Genomic DNA, 13,090 nt, shown 5'->3' with positions numbered 1-13,090 from the left:
CAGTGTGTCCAGAAGGAATAGCTGCAATGTTCTGATATCTGTTTCACCCTTGTTCCTTTTTTTTAATATAAAGACAATGATGAGAATCAGGTCACATAGGTACTCACCAATCTGAGCTGTTTATATCTACAGATAAAACCATACCCCACCAATATAAATTGAACTTTGGGTGAATCCTAATTGAATAGACACATGAAGGAACATGTCTAAATGAGGTGTGTATTTCCCTTTACCCATGTATGAGCATTCTCCGCCATACACATTTCTCCGTGCCTTCTTTTGATATCAACATTGACACACGAGTGCCAACATGTACCAGATACGGAGTGAATGCTCCCTACTTTCTGGATTTGGAACAAGGTGAAAACAGGTTTATTTCTCTAGCTACACGGCTAAGAATTAACTTCAAGTCTCTGTGGTTTTAAATGCCAATCAGTACCAGTCCTCACTCCCTAGAATGCCCTGTCTTTATAAATCTCTGTTCTGTTCACACCGGTCCTTGCCCTAAAACATGGGCTCTCCTCTGTAAACTCACAAGCACTAACACTGAGCTTCCTCATTGCACGCTCGTTCTTCCTCGTTCACATATGCACATGTCTTAGTGTTCCCAGCGCCAGCATCTTGAAGGTTAGCGTGGACCACCTCTCTGTGTGGCACGGCACTGAATAATGACCTATACACTGCCATGAATGACTTGTCCAAGAAACAAGATTCGTCATTTTGCAGACTATTTTGGAAATTTGGGTCATTTTTAGTTCAATAAGGGAAAATCTGTTTTCACTTACTTCCAAGAAACTTAACAAGGCAACTTCAAGTTCTTCTCAAGTTCCGGAGGAGGAAGAAGGTAGTGCGCAAGCTTACCACACGAGTCTATGTTTTCCTCAGAGGAATTTGTAGCCAGGACTGGAGATGTGGCTGAGCAGTTATAGCACTGGCTACTCTTTCAGAAGACCCAGGTGCGAGTCTCAGCACCCACGTGGTGGCTCACAACTATCTGTAACTCTAATTTCAGGTGATCTGATGCCCTCTTCTGACTTCTGTAAGTACCAGGCACACACACTGTGCACATAAATGCAAACAAACAAACAAAAGAGTCATATACACAAAACAAAAATAAATTTTACAAAAAATAAGAATTCTTTTTTTTTCTTTGTTCTTNTCATTTCTTGATGGTTAGGCAGAATTTTTATTATTTTCCTGAAATTTACAGGGTAGTTTGTTTTTTGGTTTTTCGAGACAGGGTTTCTCTGTGGTTTTGGAGCCTGTCCTGGAACTAGCTCTTGTAGACCAGGCTGGTCTCGAACTCACAGAGATCCGCCTGCCTCTGCCTCCCAAGTGCTGGGATTAAAGGCATGTGCCACCACCGCCCGGCTAAAAATAAGAATTCTTACATGGGAAAATGAGATTGCCTTATGGAACTTAGGAGGTCAAATCATTTTCAGACAATAAAGTAAGACAGACCCTTGTGGAACCACACATGAACCTTCTTATTGGATATTATCTGGAGTTATAATAGTCCAGCAAAATTTATAACAACAAAACCCTTCTCTCTCTCTCTCTCTCTCTCTCTCTCTCTCTCTCTCTCTCTCTCTCTCTCTCCTTTTCAGAGCCCGATTTTTCGCAGTTCCTTTCAGCTTTCTTCAGGCTTCTATGCTTTATTCTACTCTGCCGCGCTTCAGTCACTGGAATTCTTTATTCTGTTGCCACGGGAAGACACTTTAATTGAGGTTGTTGCTACTGTTGTTGTGAATTTTAGCTCTTTACAATATCCAAAAGTAAAGGTTGATGTAGCACGCACGTCTGTTTACATCTTCATAGGATTAGATTTAATGACAGGAAAGCAACTGTGAGAACGGTAGGCAAAGCAAGAAGAGATTTTCATCAATTTAAATCAACTAGAGCTTTCTCTTGAGTCTCAGAGTTAGTATAAGGACCCTCTCTACCTTTCACAAGAGAGAGAGAAAAAATGTTTGCTATTTTGCATCTAAATACTATAATTCAGTTATGCTGTGGCACATAAGAATTATAGATAAGAAAATCAATCTCTATCTCTCCTCTCTTTCCCCCCTTTTCCTCCCACTCTCCCTCCTCCCACTCTCTCTCCTCCCATTCCCCCTCCTCCTCTATCCCTCTTTTCCTCTCTGCCTATTTCCTTGAAATCTGCCAAGGAGAGTCTTCAAATCCTCTAGGTTTCTCTTTCCTTGAATGTTTTCGTGGGCATTTGCGAATATAAAATCTTCAAGGAGCGGAAGGAATGCTGGCCTAATATGAGAAAAACAAGCACTCATATGAACTGTGCTAGTGTCCCCTTCGTGGGCCTCAATACATACAAATGATAAGACCAATAATACCAAGTGATGGTCTTAGAAGCAGCCGGTGTGGCAGTGGCGGGGAATGTACGTGTCTGTGTGTTTGCTTTATGTTTGTTTTGTCTTGCTGCATGGAATTTACTAAATGCATGACGAGACTGTACCGCTTGACCCTGAAGAGTGATTTAGCGATCATGAGGGAGGCGTGCAGCCCGTTCAGAGCTGACCCTCGTGGATGTTTCAATAGGAGAATACAGTCTCACTGCATATTCATGGTGAAAAGGAAGGGTAACTGACCCATGACTCACTGCAACTCCAATGCGGGTGCTCAGTTACTTTCATTCTTTTGCCCGGCACGAAAAGTACCAAGAGAAATGTCTCGGGGGAGGAAACCTGGAAGAAGGGGTCCAGGAACTTCTAGAATAGGGGTGAGAACCATCGCAATACAGAATTGGTAGCGGTATCTGATACAGACTGGAAGGAGATGTGTTGAACCTTATACACTGAAAGTACCAGGACGAGGCTTGCAACAACCATGTGCTGTGGGCCTGATACATGGCAGGAAGTGTGTGCGTGTGGTTCCCTCTAATTCTCCACTAGAGCCCCAGGAATACATATTGGAGTCCATTATTGAATAAGGAAGCCACCGGGACCAGTCAGGTAACCTCAGGATACACCGTCAGGGGATAGAGAGACAAACTAAGAGCCATATGTCATCAAAGGACAGGTTTTTTTTTTTTTAACCCTTTATCACAATCCCTTAGTCTGCTTGGCAGTCCTCTTTGGAGGTGAACTCATGAGTGAGAGGAAGAACACACTAATCTTGACAGGGAGAGAACTGGCCATGCTATCAGACGCCCACAGCGGCGTAGCATTTTATCCTCTAACTCTCCACCCGCTGCACCTGACATCTTTCCTCAGCCTCACAACAAACAGCTCCGCGAGCTGGCAGCCAGGAATCCGTCCTGTAAAATAAATGGGCTCCTAGATGTGAAAAAGCTGCCCGAGAGGCACGGGGGCAGACTGGGAATGGAGACTGGACCGTCCTAAGCAGAAGCTCACCAATCTCAAGATGTGTCCCTTCCCACAACATCCTTTTAACTGCCAGAGACTCTGAACTCAGCTGGATTCTGTTGGCACGGGTGTGTGGATGCATGAGGAGAATTCAGTGGTACCAAGCACTCTCTGGAGCAGTCAGCGGGCTGTGCCTTCAGCACCAGGCACTGGCCATTCGAGGCGAATGTTGACTTTCACCTGAGTTGGGACCAGGAAAAGCAGCAATGATGCAAGCCTACTAGCAGCCATTTAAACACCATCGTCCCCAGGAGCTGCTGGCTTTAGTCTATATGGAAGAGAGAGGAAATACCTGTGCTGGAAAGAAAGTGGGAAGGGACCAGAAGTCACTGTCACCGTCCCTCTGGTCTCTGAGAGGCCTCTGTGAGGGGACAGGTGAGTCCCAGTTTCCAGAAAGACAGCAGATGCTCATGAGGTGAAAACCACACAGCTGCTGAGATGCAGAAGCCATGTGGGATGCAGACAGCCGGGTTCTCTTCCCTCCAGCTGCCTCCCAGACTTGCAAACATGGGTAGTGAGATTCTGAGGGCGGAGTTTTCCCTGCTACTTTATTGGTTTCTTTCATTAGCTTTAATTCATTGTTTCTTTTAAAGTATTTTTCAGATTTATTTATGTTTATTTTGTGCATATGAATGTTTTGCCTGCGTGTATATATGTTCAGCACATGCACTCCTGTTACAGAGGTCATGGGATCCCCTACAACTGCAGTTACGGAGAGTTGTGAGCCACCATGTGGATGCTGGGAACTGTAGCCAGGTCCTCTGTAAGAGCAGCATGTGCTCTTAGCCACTGAGCTGCCTTTCTGTCCCAACACTTCAAGTTTGCCCATTCATTTCCATCCACTTTGTGTGTTCACAGAGCTATACTGACTTAGATTTGTGTAGGTGGAAAACCGTGTGACACGCTTAGGAACACAAGGGTGGACAAGGCAGACAGTGTTCCACCCTTGTAGGAACGCTGTGGAAGAGCATTCTCCTATGAAAAATCAAAAAGCCAACACTCTGGGCTTTTTAGGTGGTGTTCAGCGACTCGGTTCTGTCGTTATTGCATAAGAGAAACTTCATACAATCCATACAGCAATGGGTACAGCTGTGTGACAGTAAACCTTTATAAAAACAGTCAGTGGACCAGATTTAGGAGTTTCCCGCCTGTATCCAGGAACTTCTAGAATGGGGAAGACGCAAAAAAGAAGCAAGCAGGTAGTCATACAGTGTGTTAATCATGCTTTTTTTTTTGGGGGGGGGGGTTCAAGACAGGGTTTCTCTGTGGTTTTGGAGCCTGTCCTGGAACTAGCTCTTGTAGACCAGGCTGGTCTCGAACTCCCAGAGATCCGCCTGCCTCTGCCTCCCGAGTGCTGGGATTAAAGGCGTGCACCACCGCCACCACCGCCCAGCTTAATCATGCTTAAAGGAAGCTGTAGAGTGAGCTCTGCTGACCTGTTGTGGGGACGCCAAAGCCAGAGTGGGGGAAGCTTCCGGTAGAAACTGGCATTCCAAAGCAGCATGGAGGGTGATTGGAACTAGCCTGATCCACATATCAACTCTGCCACTGAAGATGCTCTCCTTAACCACGCCCTTCATAAGCTTTTCTTGGCCTGTGTTTTCTTGACTTGTCTCTTTTTATCAACAATTCAAAGCCTCTTCCTTTACTCACACTGCAAGCATCGACTTTCCTCCTGTCTGCCACACTCTAGACTCCTCTCAGTCTGTCAGCAGACTTCAAAACTCTGTTCAGAGAGAAAGCTATCCTTAAACAGACACATCTCATGGGATGTAGCTCATACTTCAAAACATAAATAAAGCCAGCAGCTTGACTCACGGGAGCCCTAGCAGATGGCTGTATTGCCACCAAGTCTGCAGCTGCCAGAGGCTGAAAAGCCCCAACTTTATTCTTGTACCTTAAATTTTTTGTCACAGACAAATTTGCAAGAAATGTGAAGTACAGCCCAAAGGGAAAAGTATACACCGGTAGGACAGTATCAACAATGAGCGGCAAAGTCAGCCCCAATGCCTAACCTGCCCATACAAACGAGTAGAATTAGATGCAAGGTGCAAGATGATACACTTAATGTTTTGACAGAAATGGACAGAAATAGCATGGAGAAAATAAAATAAATATTAAAAACTTCATTTGAAAGAAATAAAACTAGGGAGCCAAAGGAGATTCAGCAGGCAAAGGCCTTATCACACAAGCCTGAGGACTGCAATCACATCTCCTCCACCTGCACACACACACACAGACACACACACACACACACACACACGCATGCACACTACAACAGACATGGAAAAAATGAAAGAGTCTAACCATTAACAATCAGGTAAGAATCTGCTAAACACAGTTCAAGAAATAATCGGTTACTTTGGAGAGATAGAATAAGTGACAGATTAATTTTCTAAAGAGATGTAGAGATGGAAAACCTAGAATGGGAAAGAGCCAAATAAAGAATCAAATGCTGGCACTGGAAAACGACTCCATGTATAAGAGCTCTTGAAGCGTTTGCAGGAGAGCTGAATTCACTTAGCGGCCCCCATATCTAGTTGGCCATTGCCACCTGTCGTCTCCAGCTACAAGGAGATCAAAGCCTCTGTCCTCTGAAGGTGCTGTGCCCGTGTGCACACACAGATGCACACAATTAAAAATAAAAATACAGCATGTCTACAAATCACCAAGGGCTAATGCAGACACACAGGAGCTAAAATTCCTGAAAGATGAGAAACATGAAGGGCTGAGAAAGATGGGGTGAAAAAGGCAACTTTTCAAAAAAAAAAAAATCGGGACTACAGCTTTCCAGCGTTCTTGGGAGAATGAATGCAAAGTCAGCCCACTTCCAGGCAATGAGCTCCTCCCTGTTTAGTCCACTTGGTCGAGTTGAAAAGGAAGCAGTCTCTACCGTTTTGACAAATCCTCAGGCTGTGAAAGACTGTGATGGTTCCATGCTACAATGTGCCTTCCAAAGCAAGCGGTATTGTGAAAGGCCTTCTGTCCTGTTTGTATTTTCCTCATTCTCCCAACCTATAGGTTTCTTTCCATAGTAACACTTTATTAGTTTTAGTAAAAAGAAAAAAAAATGGGGGAGGGGAGATATATTGGAGTCTAGGAATTGGGACCACGCTGGAATCCCTGGAAACCCTCGAAGCTGGTTACAGCGTTCGATCATGAAACGTTTGCATAAGGACGGTTGTTTGCTGAAGGACAACCACATGGTCGAGTCAGTGACACCAGCAAAGAAAGTTTATTAAAAGCGTCTTTCCAGACCTTGAACTGAAATTGGATTTAGCAAATGCCACCCAAATACAGCTGTCCTTCGGCCTACTCGCAAGAAGGTAGGAACAGGCTTGGCTAAAACTTAAGGATCCCTCATTCATATATCACCACCTTCCTGCCCTGTATATGACAAGGAGGAAAAAAAAGCAGGAACTCTTCTCTAGCCTATTCGGCAAAGCTGCCTTTAAGTCACATAAATGAAAGTGATTTGCTCATGTTAGCTAAGTGATTCAACAAATCCTATACTCGATTGCATAAGTTTCATAAAATAGAAGATTTAAATTATAGTAATTTTTTTAAAATAAAATCACGCCACGAATATGTTTATTGTTTGCAGCTACTGAAATCATTTTCTGCACACAATTATAACCTACAAAGCAAAATGCAGAAATGGTGAAAAAAATGTTTCTTGGTCTAGTTGATTCACTGCCCCCTTTTAGAAAGCTGTTGGTCTCTGGATGTCACATCTGCTAGGCCTCAGGGCAGGGGGCTTAAATTTTAAATACACCTGCACTAACAATAAACTTATTTAAACTGTAGGCTCTAGGAGCCTAGAGAAGTGGCTCAGGCCGTCAGTGCTTGCCACACAGCATAAGGATCTGAGTTTGATATCCTGGAGCCCACATTTTTTTGTTGTTGTTTTGTTTTGTTTTTTAAGGTTTTCAAAAACAGTCATGTTTGGTTTTATTTATAACTTTTGGTTCAGAGTCTGCTTAAAATGTTTTCCAGATTTTTTTAAATTTATTTATTTCTTTATTAATTAATTAAAGATTTCTGTCTCTTCCCCACTGCCGCCTCCCCTTTCTCTCCCCCTCCCTCAGTCAAGTCCCCCTCCCAGCCCACATTTTTAAAAGATGTTTGCCATGGTGGCAAACATCTGTAATCCCAGCACTGGCAAGGATTCCTGGGGCTTGCTGGCTAACCAGCCTCACCAAATTAGAGAACTCCAGGCCACTGAGAAACCTTACCTTTAAAAATTAAGATGGAATGATTGAGGCAAATACCCAACATGGACTTTCAACTGCCACCCAGAAGCTCACATCCATACACACATCACAGGTTCCTGGTCCAGCTTCAGGAACTCTGATTCTAAGATAAAGCCCAGAATTCTTCCCTTTTACTGGTACCCCGGATCATGTGAGTTTTGTCAGTGGCTCCATAGCGCTCCTCAATCCTCTGCCTTGGGATAAATAGATCTACAAGCCCTCCCTTCCCTACAAACTGAAGAACACCTGCTAGGCTAGTCCATAGAAGCGACCTGACTGTCAAGGTATTGTATGGGCTGGCTCTCCAAAATGACTCTGGTGTGAATCCATAATCAAGGAGAGGGACGGAGCAGAGTCACCACAATTTCCAGGCATAAAGTGACAGCTAAACAGGAATTCATGGGTAGGCAAAGACATTCCTTGCAGATGTCTGTATGTCTGTCTATTCTCCCCCCTCTCAGGACAGGGCAGCTCACCTTTTCATAGTTGTCATGGTAATGGGCCATTTTCCTTCCGTCTTCAACTCTAACCTCAGTTTCAGGAGTGAGAAAGAATGGCAAGAGTTGATGAGAGGTTGGTAAAGTTTTTATTTATCCCCAAAGAGTAGGCGGTTAATATTGACCTGATTGCACAGCAGACCTGTGGCCTTTTTAAAGCCAAGCTCCTTGCTGAGTGGTCAGAACCAGGGGTGTGGGGAAGATATGTCAATATGTTTTGCTAAAATGCAATTGAATTTGCTCTTCGTTTAAAGTGACCTTCAGAGCACTGTTTCAGAAATTACTCCCTTAAGGCAGGGATTATTGTAGGTGACAGATCCTAATTATTAACAAGGCATGAGGGTTTGTCATTTCTAATGTACGAATCACATGCATTTACGCTCACGGATAGTCAATCAGAAGAGAAAAGAAACACACAATATACCTCACTCAACATCTGCTTGTCAAGAATTCTTGTTCCTGTGCACTCCACACTCTCTAATTCACTCCGGAGTTAACTACATAGGTTAGCAGGTTAAATGCCCCCTTTCCCTCCAGACTTTTCTATGACTTTGCAAACTAGTCAATAATCGAGCACAAAGGCACCCGGAGTCACACTGGAATGTTGTGACAGAACCATCAGGTGACATGGGACTCAGCCTCTTCTGTTTATGTCTGAACAGTGAACCACGAAAGAGAATAGAGCCCACATCTGAGCCAGCACGGCCTGAGAAAGACTTGACAGAGTCCCTGGCAACAGATAGAAAATGACAGCAAACCCTCTAAGAACAGCTCTTGCTTTGCTCCTCTTTGCCCTCTCTGGGGTCCCAGCCATGGCAGAAATCTCTTGCAGAGGTGAAAATGGTGAACCTGTGGACTGGTAGGTAAATACAATGGGATGGTGGGTGTGTGAAAATAGAAAGTTGGGGCATGTATGTGGTGAGCCTAAGGAAAACTTCCACCTGCCTTCCTTCCTTTAAAGAGCCGCAGGCTGGAGCTGGGGATATGGCTGAGCTGACAGAATGCTTGCCTAGCATGCATGAAGCTCTCAGTCCCCAGCACCGCGTAAACTGGATAGGATGGGACACACTGTAATCCCAGCAGAAGCATCAGGAGTTCAAGGCCATCCTCAGCAGCAAAGCGAGTTTTAGGCTAGTTTGGCTTAGATGAGAGCTTGTTTTAAATAAATAGATACTTCTAATTGATTCTAATTGGATACTGGATATTACTGTTTTAGATTCTAATTGGATACTGGACTTTATTGTTTCCGTTTCTAATTGGATACTGGATGTTACTGTTTCAGTTTCTAATTGTCTGGATACTGGATGTTACTGTTTCAGTTTCTAATTGGATACTAGATGTTACTGTTTCAGTTTCTAATTGGATACTGGATGTTACTGTTTCAGTTTCTAATTGGATACTGGATGTTACTGTTTCAGTTTCTAATTGTCTGGATACTGGACCTGAACAGTACTTTTTCAGCTTTATTCACCTCTTAAATAAATCAAGAATATTTTTGATGCTTTTAAATAATAAGTAAATAGATAGATAGATAGATAGATAGATAGATAGATAGATAGATAGATAGATAGATACATAAATTAATTAATTAGAAAGAAAAGGACTTGATGTGTGCCACTGGGTTCAATCCCCAGGTAGCGTTGGTTGCTGAGTGGGTGAGTTGCCCCTGAGAAAACTCCAAACAGTTCTCTGGAGACTCAGTCAGTGCTCTTGGGGGCGTGGCAGAAATAGACTGAGTGACCATTAGGTAGCACACAGCCCAGAAGGCCTCTTGGAGCCTCTTTAACATTGGGCTATGTTTTGAAAATAATTAAGAAGTTGTTTTTAAAATGCTATGGAGATGCTATGGCCTCTCAGGCCAATGGAGGAACAAAGGATTAGTGTATTGTGTTTGGCTCGCTGAGTCTCTTGGGGTTAATTACAGGGTCTCATGTTGTTATTATGCATTTGGTTAGAACAATAGTTTTAAAAGTATGGCAAATTTGCTCTTGGGGGACTTTTGACAAGGTCTAGCGACAGTTTTGATGGCCACAACGTTGGATTACTATTGGCATCTAAAAGGAGGATGCCTACAGGACACAGGCCAGCTCAGTAAAAATAGACTTTGGTCACAATGGGACTAGAGCACTCGAGAAAGCCTGGCTTTCTTGGGGTGACCCAAGGCTGGCTGAACATTACATAGGCCTAACCACTTGTTCTCATGGTGAGCTAAGCAAAGGAAAGAACAAATGGAATGACCACAGACATAGGAAAAGGCCTGCTTCAAACCCTTAATGAGCAAATTTCCATCTAGAACATTCTGATAAACTGAGCTGTAGGAAGTTGCTCAGGACCAAGCTGCAGGAAAGGCTCCACCCAAGATAAATCTCACAATTAGAGCTTATATTCAACTGACTAACCCTCAAGAGACCAGGGGCTAAGCACTGTGGCAAGAGTGACCCCAAGAAATGCAGAGTGAATCGCAGACCCAGACCTTAGCCTTCTCTCCTCTGTGACCACTGGGGCCATTGGGGCTATGTGGACACAAGAGAAACAGACTTACTCTCAACACATATGAGCTTTGATTCCAGGGGCCTCAGTCACTAGGCCAGCTGATATCTTAGATTCTAAGACTTAGAACTTACTGCCCACACCAACCTTGCCTTCCTGGGGAGAAAGGTAAAAACAGGGACAGAGAAATGGACAGAAGCCTTGAGTAGTCCCTTTGCTCAGAGGCCTCCTATGAAACACAGTGAATGGTTTATTGATGTGGGTAACATAGCCTGCCAGCAGGAAATCAGACAAATGCTAACAACTCTGAACTATTTGCTGTGTTAGGGTTATCTTTTATAAGGTGCCCAAAGTGTTTCATAAGAACAGGACAGGGCTGGAGTACCTGTACCTAGACTCCTTAACAAGAAAATGGAAGAAGAGCAACCATCTGATCAACAACAACAAAAGTATTTTGGGAAGGACCCTGGAGCCACTGTATGAAGCATACAACTCCAAGGTAGGGTACAGTCTATCATTTGTGAAGATCATAGAAGGATATAAACAATCTAAATCATCATCTGAAATCATCTTTGAAATATAAATATATATATTGAACACACCCCCCTAACCCCTAACTGTAGAAACTTGAGATAAACTCGCGCAGAACTAGGCCAGGACAACCAAATCAACCTGACTAAGGCTTTAAGAAATACATCATCCTACTCTATACCAATGCTAAGTTGTCAATTTACTTTGTTAAAAACAAAGAATCATCTCAGTAACATATGAAGGAATACACAGACTAAGCAAAAGCAGCCTGGCATAGCAATCCTTTTAAGGAAAAGGGTGTGCTGAGACCCAAACTGGGCTAGCCAGCATACTTAGACAAGGTGGCTTCCATCTTATATCCGTGATGAGATAGCAACCATGTCTCATCCTATTGGTGGGAATTCAACTTCACAACCTGATGCAATTAGTTAATCAGTGCAAAGGGAACCAGGGAACCAGGAAGATTCAGGAAATATAAATCCTTGCTAAGCTAACTACCTTTGATTAAAACAAACAAACAAAAATTCTCACAATGTGGCAGCAAGTGTAATAGCACCACTAGGCAAGAAGTGAAATGATGGCTTCCCGAAGTCTTCAGGCTGTCAGATCTCGGCCAACTCGTTCAGCACGTCCTCTCTTATGCATGGGGTAAGAGCCCTGTCCAGCAGCCAGGGGTCTGTGAGCATCAGGCCTTGAGTTTGGGCTGTTTGGATCATGGTGTTGATGAGTACTAGTGATCCAAGGAAAAACTCCTCTGGGTTTTCCTTTGAATTAATTATTTTCAAAACAGTAGTAGGATGCCACCTAAGGCTTTAGCTTCAGGGTCCTAGACCTGACTTATCTGAGTGGAGATGAAGCCAGCAACCTGGACTTCAAGGTAATGAATTGACTAAAGACAGATTAGATTAGCAGGCAGGCCTACTGCGTCAGTGTGGCCAGCTCCACGGTGTTGCAGGATCCATCCATTCCATGCTTTCCAGACATGGAAGGCAGGTAATACCAAGCAGTAACCCACCCATAGTTCTACTCCACGAAGACATTCCCTGACAGTAGTTTATGGGTGTGTTTAAAATGACTTCACTGAGTAGTGGTGGTACACACCTTTAATCCCAGCACTTGGGAGGCAGGGGCAGGAAGATCTCTGAGTTAGAGGCCAGCCTGGTCTGCAAGAGTTAGTTCTAGGACAGGCTCCAAAGTTACAGAGAAACCCTGTCTTTAAAAACAAACAAAAAAATAAATAAAAATAAAATTAAATTAAATCAATCTCTCTATCCTATGCTAGGTCCCCTCCATGAATGCATTCCCTGAAAACACTTTATGAGCATGTTTAAAATGACTGTGTCTACACTATGGTAGGTTCTTGGCTTTTCACCTGTCAAATAGTTTAACATTCACCACAACAAGACTGTGGTCTTGTTCTGTGGGTTAGCTTCTAGTACTGCCACCCCAGTCTACCTGAGTCTACCTGAACATTCTCTCAGGAGACATCACTGTGTGTGGTGGTGGTGGGGGTGTGTGTGCTTGTTTTATTCGTCTGCTATTAAAAGCAACCTTGAAGCAAAACTGCACAGTTAAAACGACTCCAATCCCTGATTGAGTACATGTAATGAGCCAAGCCCTGTGGCGGGTGCTTTTCAAAATAATTTCATCTCAATAGCAACCCAGTTTTGAATAAACAGGCTGTCATGTAAAATGAAGAAGAAATCCAGTATCACACATTGAATTTCACCACCTTTTCTAAGTGTCAATGTGGCACTAAGAAATGGTTTGGGAGAAAACGACGCTCACATGAGAGAGGAAGGGGAGCGAATAGTGAGGAGTGTCCTGATTAAATACAAAGCTACATGAAGGCAGTGAGGCACGACCCAGGCAGAGGCAATGAGATCCCAGCGACCCGCTCCACTCCGCACCTATAACATCTGTGGGAAAAACCCCA

General features: G+C 43.7%; 2 protein-coding genes across 10 annotated transcripts in view; one reads left to right on the top strand and one right to left on the bottom strand.

Annotated features, from left to right (window-relative positions):
* The window catches only part of LOC126512381 (uricase), a 33,377-nt gene extending 25,121 nt beyond the window's left edge, over nt 1–8,256 (bottom strand). The window contains exon 1 of one of the 2 annotated variants that reach the window (XM_050160125.1): nt 8,113–8,256. In XM_050160125.1, the coding sequence (XP_050016082.1) occupies nt 8,113–8,142 (30 nt within the window). In that variant the 5' untranslated portion in view covers nt 8,143–8,256. The remainder of the gene's footprint in view (nt 1–8,112) is intronic. The other variant, XM_050160126.1, reaches the window with a different exon arrangement.
* The window catches only part of Dnase2b (deoxyribonuclease 2 beta), a 37,791-nt gene that overhangs the window by 17,123 nt on the left and 7,578 nt on the right, over nt 1–13,090 (top strand). For 2 of the 8 annotated variants that reach the window (XM_050160117.1, XM_050160116.1), the window contains 2 exons: nt 8,796–8,992; nt 10,951–11,122. In XM_050160117.1, the coding sequence (XP_050016074.1) occupies nt 8,880–8,992; nt 10,951–11,122 (285 nt within the window). In that variant the 5' untranslated portion in view covers nt 8,796–8,879. Of the gene's footprint in view, nt 1–1,250; nt 7,921–8,390; nt 8,639–8,664; nt 8,997–10,950; nt 11,123–12,436; nt 12,507–13,090 lie in introns of those variants that run through there. The other 6 variants (XM_050160118.1, XM_050160119.1, XM_050160121.1 and 3 more) reach the window with 6 other exon arrangements.

This window comes from Alexandromys fortis, unplaced genomic scaffold, assembly GCF_014885135.2.
Source record: "Alexandromys fortis isolate MF-2015 unplaced genomic scaffold, M_Fortis_MF-2015_v1.1 scaffold_124, whole genome shotgun sequence".
In the NCBI taxonomy this organism is placed as follows: Eukaryota; Metazoa; Chordata; class Mammalia; order Rodentia; family Cricetidae; genus Alexandromys; species Alexandromys fortis.
Note: the sequence above shows the minus strand (reverse complement) of the source record. Positions and strands in the feature narration are given on the sequence as shown.